This window comes from Xyrauchen texanus, chromosome 40, assembly GCF_025860055.1.
Source record: "Xyrauchen texanus isolate HMW12.3.18 chromosome 40, RBS_HiC_50CHRs, whole genome shotgun sequence".
NCBI lineage: Eukaryota > Metazoa > Chordata > Actinopteri > Cypriniformes > Catostomidae > Xyrauchen > Xyrauchen texanus.
Window position 1 is genome coordinate 19,056,261 of NC_068315.1, and position 15,608 is coordinate 19,071,868.

General features: G+C 37.2%; 1 protein-coding gene across 1 annotated transcript in view; it reads right to left on the minus strand.

Moving 5' to 3' along the window:
- LOC127633179 (protein shisa-9-like) overlaps positions 1 to 13,667 on the minus strand; it is a 28,710-nt gene extending 15,043 nt beyond the window's left edge. Inside the window, exons 1-2 of the mRNA XM_052112053.1 lie at positions 13,114 to 13,667; positions 2,326 to 2,447 (exon numbers count right to left, since the gene is read on the minus strand). Coding sequence (XP_051968013.1) covers positions 2,326 to 2,447; positions 13,114 to 13,667 — 676 coding nt within the window. The remainder of the gene's footprint in view (positions 1 to 2,325; positions 2,448 to 13,113) is intronic.
- Positions 13,668 to 15,608: the final 1,941 nt, after the last annotated feature.

A 15,608-nucleotide genomic window follows, 5' to 3' on the forward strand; every position in this document is an offset into this window, starting at 1 on the left:
ATTAATTCAATTAAATATTTGAATCGATTGACAGCCCTTATCTTATTTAAAGTTGTTTGATTGCTAATTTACAGAAAATGGGTAGGAGGAGTGGCAAAACTGAAGGAGAGAATGATGTAAAAGGAAACATAGATAAACAAAAGACATGTGGGATGAGAGAATATGCTAGGGCTATTGTCTGAAAGTGCATGCAAAATTATTTCACCTTATTTCAGTTATGTATGCACGAATAATTCCATTCAGTGGGTGTTGTCTAAATATATTTATTTCCATTTACCTTTTCAAATGGGTGCACTAGTAGAATAGCTGTTGTTGATGCAGATGAATATATTTGTAAATAAGTTTCTGTATCATTTTGTTTGCTTGTTATATTCTGTTTATTATTCATTTATTTATTTGTAGTCATAATGGTGCGAGGATCTTTTACTAAAATACTGGAATATTCTATACAAATTAGTTTAGGTTCTAAGAAAAATTATATCTGATATTAGTGATTAGAGATACAAACACGTGCAAACATAAATGTAAATATATTTTAAGAAAAGCTTTATGGATTCATGTGAAATTGAGGTTTTGATTTGTATCCTTTAATTTAAATAGTGTCAGCTTCTCTCTCCAGCTGGTATACAGCATACTCTCACATTGGTGCCACAATATACAGCAATGTTTCTTTCCAGACCTCACGTGAATTCTCATCCTTAGGGACTGGTGTAAACAATTGTACTTTAAGGTGGCAGTATAATATTCCCAGTGTATTCCCAACTTTAACTTATTCAGATAAAAGTCTCTGCGAAGGTATGTTAGGCCATTTGAACCCTGGCATTAATCATCACCTTGCCAGTGGGAGACTTAAAACAGCACAAGTGCTATAACCTTCACACTATTACTCAGAATGCAGAAAGTATGTAGATAGATGTGTACAGACACATCATTAAACCCTATAAGCACTGTGGAGCGAAACTTAAATCCACCTCAAAAAGAGGAAAGGAAAGTGTCCCGCTTAAGCTTGGCACAGGCGCTGATTATCAGAATAAACCCCATATCAACTGTCGGTCTGAAGCCCGCTGCTTCTCACGCCTGTGTAAATCCACTGAGTGGAATCACAGATGAGACAACCTCGCTTGCATTTATAGATGAGTTAGAAAAGGAGGAGAAATTGAAATTATGGAGGAGAACATGACGGATTAAAGTGTGGAAGGTGTGGAAAGATGTATGGGGAAGGATGGAGGCACTTCATCATGATCAAACATCTCTCAAACATAGAACCAGCTCATGCTATTTGTGAAGGTGCTCCTGAGACCAAGCAACTAATGTGATAATATCACTGCAGAATAAAAATAAATCATCTTTTGATCTAGTAGGAAAATATTTTTTGGACATTAAGATTTCTTGCATTGTGATAATATTTTCATCACAATTAGCAACACCATTATGCTTTTTTTTTTTATGTATTTTTCTATATCATTGTATTGCAATCATGAGAATCTATTGAGAATCACCAGGAAATAAAAAATATAATAAAAAAATAATTAATTCTCCTGAAAATAGTGTCACATTAAAAAAAAAAAAGAAAAAATGAACTTAATGCTCCTAACGCAGGCTTCTTTTTTATGCATAATATCATTCTATACATTTTTGTTAATATTTTTTTATTTTGATCTGGAACATTTTGGTGAGATTCATTCAGGCAGATTCACTTGTCACATTTATTTTAGTTCATTCCCCATTCCACCTCTACTAGATTCCCCCTATATTAATCTCACAAAATCAAACTTCTCTTCAAATAACTCCAATTACTCAAACAGAAACATTCATTCTGTCTAGTTACGAGTCAGAGAGATGACAAAGCATGATTCTTTATTTGAACACAGACAGGACAAAGACTGAAGAAATGAGATTTGGAAGGAAAATAATGAAGAAAGAAAACAAGAATTTACTGTAGGTTAAGAGGGGGAGGGTTTAGGGTGGATGATAAGGTTAGTGTTGTGTTTTTGTTTTTAGTTCTAGGAAAGAATTAGAGCAGCTGTGATCCAATGATTCATAATATGTTCTCGCGCAATACTCTAAGGAGCTGAACCCCTTGAGAAACAGAGTTGTGTGAGCAGAGGTATACAAAAACAGCATAGTATATTACTCTCACAGTGATTCCCCATGCTGGAATGCACCTATGCCGCCAGTAGGATTGTGTACCTACCACTGGATGCCTGGCATGTCATGCCTGCCCAACGTGCACAATCAGGGCTCCTAAGAAAACATTACTGCTTCTTTGATTTGTTAAGGTAAGGAAAGAGAAAGTGGTGAGAACTGGCACTTTGGGGAGCTCACCGCTGCGGCTGCGAAGCATCCTGGCACAGATGGCATTTTCTCCGATGGAGGTTGTGCTGCTCAAAGGTCCATCCACAGGACTCACCTCCCCACCTGACTGCTTCAGCAACTCTTGCAGGGTCCTGCACAGAGAAAAGAGTAGTATTTTACCAGACCTTTTTATCCTAAATGCCTTGGCTATGGATACAACAGATAGCACAAGGCTTGTTCCTTAATGGGCACCAGCAAATTTCTTGTCACCAGCCCTGAGCTTTGGCCGCTACACAACACCACCCCATAAGGGTTGTCAACACACAAATTCATCCCCAAAATACCTCCCAGAATACTCTTACAAATACAAATGTGAAAGATCCATTGGATCCAAAATTGTTAATGCAATACAGTTAGTAGGTAGTTACAGTATTTTCTTCCCAACGCTGATGTCGGTATGTCGCAGAGAAAGCTGCAACCTATGTTAAGATATGCCACTGGATATCAATAAACTACTGACATATATCAGTGTAACATTAATGGTGTGGAGCTGTGTGCCCTCAGGCCAACAATCAGCACATTGCCATATTTTATCAGTACAATGATTTATCATAGTCTGGCAGTCAACATACGTTTGTGTGCGCACTGGGCATGCAATGACTTCACACTCAATATGTTCTCTTAACACTGCCTGCACTCTATAACCATTGGACAAGTCACATTCAAAAACCAATTGTAAGCAATTGGCAACTCTTAGCACTCTTCCTGGCATCCAGAATCTCTAGGATTATATTTTTGAGTTGTCTAATCTGATAACTTTTGGATTACCTCTGACCAAACTCTTGTTTATTTGATGTCACATGCATTTGAGTAGAAGGACTGCATTATAGGGGGTTTGCTGCACACTAATATCCTTAAAGTTCACAAATCCCTTTCCCACATCCCTGGGTCCTGCTGGGTGATCGGTTCTTCAAATCCTTGACGCTCCATTATTACATTGTTTCCTACGGCCTCCACTTGTATCCCTGGTGAGCTCTCTAAGTCAGTCCAACACCCTTTAACGAGCAAGGAACTGATGAGATCTAATGTGACTGTCAAGCACAAGTGCACTGCCCCTTGGCTGGAAAATGCCACTGGCAGTAGGCCACCTCAGCCCAAAATAAGACAAACAACACATCAGATTGGCATGAGAATACAGTCATCCACCGGAGTCATGAAGTCTAAATGCTGGAGACACTTACAGAGAGGACCTAAAAGACATAGGCAGTGGAGAAGGGGAACAGATAGTAATGTAATAGGATGGGAGCAGTCGTTTTGTTGACCTTCTGTGCTGCTTGGATAGAATCTCAGCCTTAGTGCTTTTGGAATCCCCATGAGGAGAGTAAAACTGAACTCATAGTAAATGACAAACATCATCTGTTTGTTCTAGACTCCCTGGGGGCCTCACACCTATCGATCATTGGACTGGGCATTTCTAAACAGCTGTCCTCTCCTAAAATGTCCATGATATGGGTGCATGAACATTTGTTGGTGTTTACCATATGGCAAGATTGTGTAGACTTCTGTGAGTGTTGTCTGTCTTCTTAATTGAGAGATTCCATAACACCTGAGAAGTCATTTTGATTGTGCTTTGTTAAACTTGTAAATTAATGTTAAACCTAAAAAGAATGATTAAAAAATGTTATGGATATCAGTATATTGAAATTATTAATCTTGAATAATTACATTTTGTGTCAGTTTCATAAAAAATAATGTGTGCAAGTTTTATAAATTTGTGGATAACAGCAGAATATGTCTGCATAAATAGTCTGGTAAATAGTCTGCATTTATATAGCGCAATCTGATATATGGCAATATATTGTAAAACACTCATTTCATTCACATTTCTTTTATTTTCACTTATCAATTTCTTATCTAAGCTGAACTACCTGATAATAATAAGTCTGAAACAGTATATGTTTACAAAAGCTTACAGTTGCCTCTCATTCTTGTTATTATCTGCCACCAATTCATTTCCATTTTATTTTAATTACTTATTGGCTGTTTTCATTTTATTTCACTTGTGTGTTGAGTTCAGAGTGATTCTGTTCTATGTGGATGGGTCCCCACATCGGTACATAAATATCTAAGTCTCATAATAATATAGAAATAGAAATTCCCCATTGTGGAATTTTAAATTGATCAAATCCCTCCAATAAAATTCTGTTACACGATCAACTAGCACCAATCCTCAATCAGGATCCCAGTTATTGCTATTAAGCATAATGACAGAATATTTATTTGTGGATTTTGCTCATTTAGTCTTTGTTTATTCTCCCTCTAACTTTTCTATCCCTACTGTTTACAGTCTAGAGACAAAGCCTGTTGAACCACAGATACCCTGGTTAAAATATTTGTCATCAATAAGAGTCATCTTGAAATGTCAAATCATTAACCATATTTTGTGTGTTCTCCCTAGTCTGAACCTCACGCAACTACTTTCTTTGTGTTTATCAACGCAATCCAAATTCCGGTATCCAAACGCAGCCATGTACAGAAATAAATTGCAGAGAGAAGCACCAGGTAACTGTCACCAACCCCCCCATCGATGCCACCCATCTGACACAGGAAGTAAACGACCTAAAGCTGCAGTCCACAAAGTCCCAAAAGGTGCTAACACATGCCATGTGCTGCATAGACCAGAAAGAATCTGAAGCCCGAGAACAACATAAAGTGTCCAAACAACTTGAACAAGTGTCAATGAGAGAAATCGAATGGCCCTAGGAAGCCCTGACAGCTGCCAAGCACAGAAAGCAGCAGGCTAAAGCCGCCCAAGAGGACCTGGAAAGGAAACTCCAGCACACCGAGGCACAACTGGAAAAGTCCATGTTTGATTTGAAACAGATGAACTCTCGAAACATGGCCTTGGAATGCCAGCTAGACAAGTCCAGAACAGAAAATAAAACCCTGACCCAGCAACTTAACCTCACCAAAGATGAGCTCAACGTCGTCAGAGATAAACTGAAACACTCTTATGAGGTAAAAAGTTTTCTTGACAGAACATCTAACCAAACAAAGTCTGACTACCAACGTCTGAGAGAGGCCCTGGTTAAATCATTTTTAGACCTAGAGTCTGAAAAAGAACTGTTTACTGCCCTGAACACCAAACAGGGACGAATAGAAACCATACAAGCCTAATACCGTAGACTACGTCAAGACTACTTCCAGTCTCGAAACAAACCTGAGATGGCAGAAGAACTTGACTTCAAAACCATCTTCCTCCGAAACCTGCATCCACGGTGAGATATCCTCACACGATGACAGCTCAACAATTGCGTGACTTGGCACACAAGGCTTATGTTAAGCAAAGAATGTCCTCAAGAAAGGCCCACAATGCATTGTCGGTCTAAAGGCTCACCTCTCCAGACCAAGGGCTGGCATCAGAAAATATGTAGCATCATCGCAAAGCCAGTTTCTTCAGCACTGTAATCTACTGCAGATTTACCTTGAAGCAATGTAGGGTACAATGGGGCTAAAGGCATATTTTTAGTGTTTTGGGAGAAAATAAAATCAAAGGTGTCTTTCTAGTATGCCTCATGAACAAAGTAGGATTTAGGTTTTCACATAATTGACAAAACATTATTTTTCAAACTATTCCAATGTTATTCTCCAATGTGCAAAATAAACCATTTATTTGGAGTTATTTTAGCATCTTAAAATCCTGCACGTCTTACCTATCGTTCAAATTTTAAGGTGTATTCCTCAAGAGGGCTCTTACCGGCTGAAAAAACAGAATACTCCATTGAGCTTCATGCAAAACTCAGGACATTTTTTATTTAGACAAGAAATATTTGTACACAAAACGTATGCTGGATTAAATCTATTCATTTCAAGGATTGAATGTAACATTCCAATGGAAATCTGTCCATGTAATATCTAGAAAATATGTATTTTTTAATATTTGTGCATCCTGAGCAACGCTGAGAAAAGTCACAGGTACCACCTGAAAACACTGTTTCTGTGCCACTTCAGAAGAGGTAGGAAAATAATTTACATATGAATAATCATACTAAGGACCTTTAATAGTTGTTAAACGAAAATAAAAACTTAGTATAAAGTTGAACTATTTTCTGTGTGGTAAAATTCCGATATTCTGAAAGTTGACATCATCCCTACATAAAGTTATGCCTATGGAGATGGGATATTGCAGCTGCTAAAAAGGGGATAGCACTACTGAGTCCTTTCTGTGGGGCTCAGACATACAACTGCTTAACAGTGCCCTGGCATCCAGCCATGCTGGGTCACGACAAGCAATGCCATCTGACATGATTGTTTTATCACAATAGTGCCCAAACATTTTCTCTTTCATTTCAGCAATATGGTTCAAGCAGTGAGCTTGAGCTTACCAACTGCCTCAGGCTTTGCATTGTACGGATATTTATATGTCCCCTTATTATGCAAGAAAACATCAGAGCAAAAAAACTGCTTTGGATAATTCATTATTATTAACTCAGATAAACTGAATTCTTTGAAACTAAAACTCCAATAGCATATTTAACGTGTTTTAGACCAGATGGCTTTAGCAGTCTGACTGATGGGTAGATAGTTGTTGTAAGGTAATTGTACATTTTCTTATCAAAATTGTCTTTCGATGTGATATCATTCAAACATCTTGTTTTGTCCACTTATTTAAATAAATATAACATTTTACATGTATAGATATACCTCACAATAGATTTTTACATTGTAAACATTTACATCGTAGCCTAATGAGATTCACTCTTTTAAAATTACAGAACAGTATCTTTTTTATTTAATGCGATAATTAATATCCTTATCTCATTTCATTGTAATGATCATTACATTATATAATTTATTGCAGCAATATAACTGGCTGCAATGCAGTCATTCCAGTAAAAGCTTGCAGAGGCTGCCCTGTCAGAATTCCTCTATGCTCTTTCTTCTGTGTGCTCTCGATATTTGGCTCTCGATCTTTGGATCCATGTTGAGTCATTTTATCAGCAATTATTCTTCAACTGTTTTATCAAATAACATTAAAGGAGGAACAGCTGTACAATGTAGAATGGAAATATTTGTGTAATGTCTAAGCTGCAGAAAGGCAATTATTCAAATGTATATTGTGTCATCCCAATAGCCCCTCACAACATTTACTTAATCTGCACAATTTATTGCAACATTATTTTCATTATTCCACGCTATTTATATCATTCTTCACTGGTATTATTTTTCGCATTTACGCTAATGCATTTAGCAGATACTTTTATCTAAAGTGACAAATGAGAAATAATACGGCAAAAACACAAGGAATTCATTTTAGTGGTACAGTAGCATCAGAAGTGCCATGATAAAAAGTTCCAGAATTTCTCATAAAAGTACAAGCTAGACAGAGATGTAGGTGAGACAACAAAACGAGAGTGGAATACACATAAAGGTTTCTCATTATCCTTTGCTCGACTCCATATGGATTATTCAAAACAATCTTTGTTGTCTTCAGTTCTATCCCATATTCTATCGTTCTTCCATACTTTCTCTCTTTTTCACTCTGTTTGTCTTTTAGAGTCTTTAGGCCTAAATTACACCTGATGTTATGATCCATTTCAGGTGATCGTGAGTGGAGAGGTGAATACAGGTGGAAACATTGTGAGCTCCAATCATTCAAACCACATTGAGTGGTGGTTGAAAACACATGTGGCCACATTGCATTAGTAGTGTAACCTCTAATTCGTATCGATGCATCCCAGACAAGAGAAACTGATTGCCTGCTCACCAATCAATCATCCATTGCATTAAAAAGAGGTTTTTAAACTTTACCGGTTCTGTGTGGCTTTTAAAAGAAATAATCGTCCAATCAGAAAATTTCACAAGACTTCACATAACTTCTTCAGTGTTCTTGATATCAACGTACAGTGACACAGATGTGTAACACACCCATCTGAAGCTAAGTTAATACAGGTAGTACACTCAAATAATTGTGAATTCTGCTCAAAAGATTACATTTGTGCTTAAATTAAAATTCCATATATACTGTAATTTGAAAGAGAAGGTTTTTTCATGTTTACTTTTGTGAAATGTAATTGTCCTTTGTATTACCCTTTACCTCTAAACAATGCCCTAATTAACTAGTTATTCCCTTCCTGTGGTTTTGCAACTCAATATCTTACATGAATATGGATAAACCTAGATAATATTGTGTCTTTTATTTCTATTGCCATAGTCAGAAGGTTTTGCATAAGTTCAAAACTGCAACTACAACAACCTGTACAAATCAATCTCAGCCAGAGGGGGGAAAAATCCCAAAGAAAGTGGTGATGAGTGGTTTTATCAGAGGGCACAGACCATCACGTTACCCTGAGAGAAACGGGGGGCTGTACAGTTAGTCATAGTGGAGATGAAGGACAGACGGGGCCATGAGAGCGCAAATGTCAGTGCTCACCCTAACTTAAGACTCAACCATGCAGGAGAGACACAAAGAGACACTTGCACATATACACATTAACACACAAACCCACACAGCACCCTGCCAGGAGCAGCCACTTCTAATTCATGTCAAAAGAGTTCAGACAGTTTGGAGACACAGGTTAAAAATCTGACAAATAAGCCTAGGAGTTTGGAGGCAGATAGGGGCGGCTGGTTGGATAAGGCATTCAGCTTAATGTTGTGGTCCATACTTTCTCTATCATTCTGTTCTTTCTCCCTCAAATTCTGACATGCATGCATTTGGAGCAAGGGCGTCATGCACCTATTTTTTTTTAGAGGGCACCAGTGGCAGTCCTTTACCCTTGTAAAGAGTTTCGTTTGATATGCGGCTTTAAAAAAAGTTTAGTTTTTTAGTTAAAATTTGTTTTCCGGGCGTCACAGAACTGATAAATATGAAGTTCACATATTTGGAAATTAGGGCCGCGTTCCCTCAAAAGTTGAAAAAACATGTTAGTTATTTTGAATATTTTTCAACATTAACACATCTGTGGGTCATTTTGCTTCATTTTAATATACATTTTGTAATTGTTTTATATTTTTATCACTGTATAATATGGTTCATTCACTAAATAGGTAGTAAAGGTGCATCCTAAAAAATCCGACCAAAAGTTCAGTTTCAGGCTGCAGATAATGTTTGGATCGTTTGACAGACATGGGACAATGATAATCGGTACATAGATTCAGAATTTTATAATGCAAATTTTATTTTAACATGGTTGGCAGTGATTTGATGATGATGATGGTAATTGCTATTTATCAGAATTATTAATTCAGCATTATAGAAAATAAGCTTTAATGTCTATAACGTCTCAAACACATGAATAACCTACACTCCTGGACACATAATAAACTATTTGATGAAAAAATATCTATATATAGCTTTGTATTACTTATAATTTTACAACATAGTTCTGCTGTCCGCATTTTTTTTTTTTTAAATTGTTTATTATGTGCTACTAATTACAAATCAAAAAGAGAAATGGAAAATGCACACAGCAGTCATGCGGGGGTCTCGGGAGGTTAAGGAGCTAATTCTACCTGATCTAAAACTTAAAAATCTAATTTTGTTGGCATGTTTTCAGATTGATTCAGCCATGTTAAATAATACTTCTGACTTGAAAGTTGATTTGAAGCAAATGAGAATGAAGGATATTTTTTTTTTCAGTGTAGTCTAGCGTTACAGCTTTTGTTTATCATGCAAGGGGACCCAGGTTAAAATCCCAACATAAACTATGCAAAATTGCAGCTATCAACATTTATTCACAATTTCATTATAAAAGTAGCTTTTACATTTTGATAAATCCTTTTGTGTTCCACAGGGCAAAGTCACACATGTTTGGAGCAACATGGGGACAAACTTTTCAGTTTAAAGCAAATTATCTGTGGTACTGGATGTGGGACTCAATTGCACATAGATATGTGAATAGGTGATTTCTGGCACACTGTTTTAGACAAACCCTTTTTTTTTTTACCTACAATAAACATGCAAAATCATTATCATAGATCCAAATAATTGTTTTTGAAAATTGCATTAAAAAAATCCACAAAAATCTGATGGGGCATGTTCTTGTGATTTAGAGGAGGTTTTTACAAAGGCTGTATTGAGAAATTCGGAGAGCCCCATTGAAAGACAGCAACCATAAAAAAGACAAGAGAAAATGCACAGAGAGAAGAAAGATAAAGAGAGTGGTTAAAAATGAAAGGGTGATGATGAGAAGAATCTATACACAGATTTGAAAGTGTCAGTGAATTTCCTTTGCATTATACTCTTGAATGCTGTTGATTCTTGCCCTGTTCAGGGGTATCCAAAGGGTCTCACATTATGCAAAGTGATTTCAAAGATATCTGCCCATCAGGACACCCATGCTGCAAAATAGAGAGTGAAGTACTCTACCCAGCATGCTAATTCCTTTTGGATGGATTATTGTATGCAACAGAATCTTGCCTTTGGCCACAGCATGCTCTTTAAGCTGGGATCTGAACCATGTACTTTCACCAAAGTATCACTGCTGGAATCTACGATGAATAATGGTTCACGTTGTCTGTGTTGTCTATGCTGTTTCCTCCAATCATTTTATCACCTCCGTTGTTTGGCAGGGTCATACATTTCAAGGAACATAGGCAATGTTATGTGCTTACATGGCAATACTAGAATTTGACCATCACAAGTATAGAGGGAAATTATTTAGAAGCTCAGATCAATTAAATCTCTGTGCAAATGTTTGTTGTTCATTTTTATGGTGTAAATGGACATTTCTTATAAATAAATTATCTGGAACTTTGAAGAGCCGCAGTATCCTGAAAAAGATTGAATCTGTAGAAAAGTTGGTTTATTCTTAAAGAGCAGAGTGTTAATCTCAGGAGAACTCTTAATCTTGTAAAAAGAGTTAATCTGGTGTGCAGTGTTCAGCAAGTGGGAAATGCTCTATCTGGGAGAGGTGATAACCTTAGAAATGTGCTAATCTTTGGATTAATATTTTCATCCTGAAAGTGTGTTCATATCAATGCAAGAGTCATTATTGGGTCATTTCATGTCTAAAATAGGGAGGGTTACTGCAGAACACTGGTAGAATTATAAATTATCTGTATTTTGTTTCATTGCTCATGACAGGAAATGTGATGTTCATAAAAGGATTTTGAATGTCTAGAGCAGTGAGAACAAAAGATTCGATTTGAGCACAGACAGGACAGGGAATGGATGAATAAGATTCGGAGGGAAAGGAATGGAGAAGGAGAACTGAAAGTTGAGAGAAAAGAAAGAGGAAAGATTCAACAGTGGATGATGATGGCTTTATTGTAGTTAATGCACTAATGACATGAATATGAAACTAATCGAAAGACAACATGCCACACATTTACTTTCACTTTATTTATGTGTCTTATGGAGATGACTGTTAAAATTAGAAAGAGACACAATACATTTTAATGCTTTTTGACAAGACAGAATGCTGCATTAGTTACTTGTAAGTCTGCTTTCCACATTGCCTGGCCCATCATTATTGCAGTGATTAATATGTTTCAGCTAGCAACAATTCTTTTAACACTAACTGATGCAGTGTGCCGCTTCTCATTTCTTAAACAATGTTGGAAGACGTATCCCTTGGTCGTGGAAGAGATGTTACTGTGTTTCAGAAGGGGCAGATTATTGGCCTGCATCAAGCAAATAAAACAACTAAGGAGATTGCTGTAATCACTGGAATTGAGTTAAGAAATGTCCAACACATTATTAAAACCTGGAAGGATAGTGGTGAACCGTCAGCTTCGCAGAAGAAATGTGGTCGGAAAAAAATCTTGAATAATCGTGATTGGAGATCACTAAAACGCTTGGTGAAGTAACATCGTAAAAAATCGACAGTAGAACGTCTATGTGTAGAGCATTTCCACAAGCACAATGTGACGAGACAGGAATCCACACATGAATTTGTTCACCACAGAGTCTTGACATTTAACCTCATTGAAAGTCTTTGGGATGTGCTGGAGAAGACTTTACAGAATGGTTTGTCTGTCCCATCATCAATACAAGATCTTGGCCAAACATTAATGCAACTCTGGACAGAAATTTTTTTTGTGATGTTGCATAAAGTTGTCGAATCAATGCCACAACGAATGCGCCGTAATCAAAGCTAAAGGCGGTCCAATGAAATATTACAGTATGCAACTTTTTTTTGGCCAGGCAGTGTACGTGGTGTAGATGTATATATGAAGTTGAATGACCAAAATATCCATGACCAAATGAGTTTTGGTTAACTATACTCTCTCTATCCAATACACTCTGAATTCAATAGCAAACCTTAAACCCTTGTGTGCTGCCTTCTTAGACATAGACCAGCTTGGACCCGCTCTTGACCAGCTTGGACCAGCTACCATGTTCTAAAACACAGCTGCCTGCTTGAGCTGGATTTTCCAGCAGAGCTGTCAAAGCAATGTCTTTTCCAAAAGGAAGGCAGCATACTAATGCCTTCATTGATATCTTATTATTACACTTACATTAAATTCAATACAGCAAATTATTGTTAAAATGGTTTAATCTAATTAACTATTATGACTATTTTACCCAATAATTGTGTAGTGTGTATTTGTATGCTTCTTAATGTATTGTGTTATCTTAGCAACATGCTAATGTCAAAATCTGGAATCAAACATTGGAATCAATAAGTCGTGTCCTGTGCACTTCATGTGATAAATACAATTTGTGTGACACAAATTTCTGCCTATAAAGACCGTTTCAAATTTGTGAGGTTCTCTTTAGTTAGGATGTAACCTAAGATGACAGCATGACACCAATGTAGGCAACAAGGCATCTTGCTAAGGTTTAGAACAGAGCTGATGATATGTACTCACCTTGAGTTACTGAGGTCATTCTGTCTTCCCCGACTCTTCTCCAGCCCCAGTTTTGTAAAGATTCCCACTAGGACCATGATAGCCACCACACCACAGATGATGTACACGATCATGTGGGTGCGATCCCGCTCATGGTCTGGCTGCACCTCAGTGTTTGTGGCCACAGGTTTTCCAGTGTTGGCCCAAATGGGAGAATCATAGTTGGAGCAAGAGGACTGATCCAGTCGTTGTTGACGAAACTGGCAGCAGAACCGATAGAAACAGGTGCCACAACAGTAGAGGAAGATATCCGCATTACAATTGAACGGAGGGTCCCACTGGCCCATCACATCGTAGTAACCTTGGCAACGGGTGCCAGTGGGTGGTACAGTATCCTCCTCCACCTCTGCAGGTGTGGTTAGAGGCCCCTCTGATGTCACAGAAATCAACAAAGGATCTATGGTCTGATTAGCTGTTTGGATGTCCATCTCATTAGTAGTCTCTTCCTGTGCTATAGTGGCCCATGCCAGAATGGCAGTGAGCAGAAGATGCAGTAAAAAAGATTTTACAGCCATGCTTCTATCGACACACTGTCCCCGCTGAGTTAATTGACTTTGCGAGTGAAGATACCTAAGCATAAATATTAAAAGAAAAATTCTTTAAAGTGTTATTTAATTTTAACATTTGATTGGCGCTCATCTTTAGGTTATCACACAACTATTGCTGTGGTATAAAAAAAATATCATTTTAAAATACATAATTTATTATATTAAGTATTTAAAAGGATTCTATTAAAAATTATATATTTTTAAATAGAATATATTCCAAAATTGTGTTGTGCATGTTTTGGAATTTTTAGAATAAACATGTTTTAGTTTTAAATATGTAAGCATGAAAATGTATGGTTAACAGACTAAAATCATATTTGAGCTGTTCAACAATTAAAAAATAACTGTCATTAAACACCACTAAAAATGTAAATATTATTTATAAAATAAATAACATTTATTTATATATATATCACAAATATATATAAATAAAAGCATTACCTTTGTTCTTTGAGAGAGGAAATAAATGTTTGGACATTTGTTGTCTTGCTCTGGTCCTGTCCAGATATACAATTCATTTTAAGTTTCCCATCACTGTATGAAACACTTATTCTCAGTGCTGATCAGTAGTATAACTTCCCTTGTTTTAATTTTCTTTTTACCCCTGTCAGTATCTACTCACAGCAAATTGGCATTAAAATTCCTTTACTGTGGAGCGCACAGCAGGTGAACCAACAGACAGGTGTTTTAATCCACAGCGATGTACTCCGAGTGGCATCTCTAGACCTTGTAAAGAGCAACAGTTCAGGATTCAAATTAAAACTCCCCTCCGAACTGAGCACATCACAGAAAGAGAGACACAGAGAGAGAGAGAGAGAGAGAGAGAGAGAGAGAGAGAGAGAGAGAGAGAGAGAGAGAGAGAGAGAGAGAGAGGACGAAGTGGGGGCATACTGTATTTTCCATCCATTTGCTGCTTATAATGTGAAAGGAGAGGAGTGACACTACTTTACTGAAGGGCTGGTTTTAAAGACTTCTATGGATACTAAAAATAAATAATGTACCCAAAATGAACTGTCTTTTACATGATTGTGTTTATAAAACTGAATATGAATTAGGATCGTCAAAACAAGGGGAAAATAACTGATCATGTCATTGTGTATGGTTAAGTTGTGTACCAAAAACTTTAATGTATACTTACTTTGATCTGATATCACCATAATCAATGCTCTTTTTAACAGCATGGCTGTCTAAAGCATGGCTTTCTTGGATGTCTAAAGCTCAGTCACATTTAGCTTTGCATGGCGAAATTATGCAGATGAAGAAGGCATGGACGGAAGTTAAGTGAGTGCGAACCCTGTAAAAAATAAATTGTCAAGCAGCCTCTTTTTTATGCTACACTTTGCACTCTGGGAGAATTAAGTTATAAAGAATCTCACCGCTAAAATAATTTGCACGTCCATTGTGAATATTCAGTGTAGCTGTGTTCAATGGAGCACTGTCAAAAGAGAGGTCACATTGCCAAACCAAGCAACTTCCTATTGGTCAACGTTCCAATGTTTACCAAATGTTAAACATTTGCTATCTTCACCACCAGAAGTCAACAGCACACATTTATGGACACTGTGCACTGCAAAATTTACGGCCCTATTTTAAAAGCACTAGGGCGAAGTTCAGTGCTATGCCATTAGTCATAGGTGCAGAGTCAATGGGCATGGCCATGAAGTTTTGGTCCAAGCATCCGCTAAGTCTTGCAGTCTTTTAAACATCAGGAAAATGATACCTTTCATATCTGAATATGCTACACAGCTCCTGATCCAAGCACAGGTCATTTCAAGATTGGACTACTGTAATGCCCCGTTGGCAGGTCTCCCAGCTAGCACAATTAAGTCACTGCAAATCCTGCAGCACGTCTGGTCGTCAATTAGACGCAAAGAGGCACAAAATCCATTTTATGATCATTCACTCTCT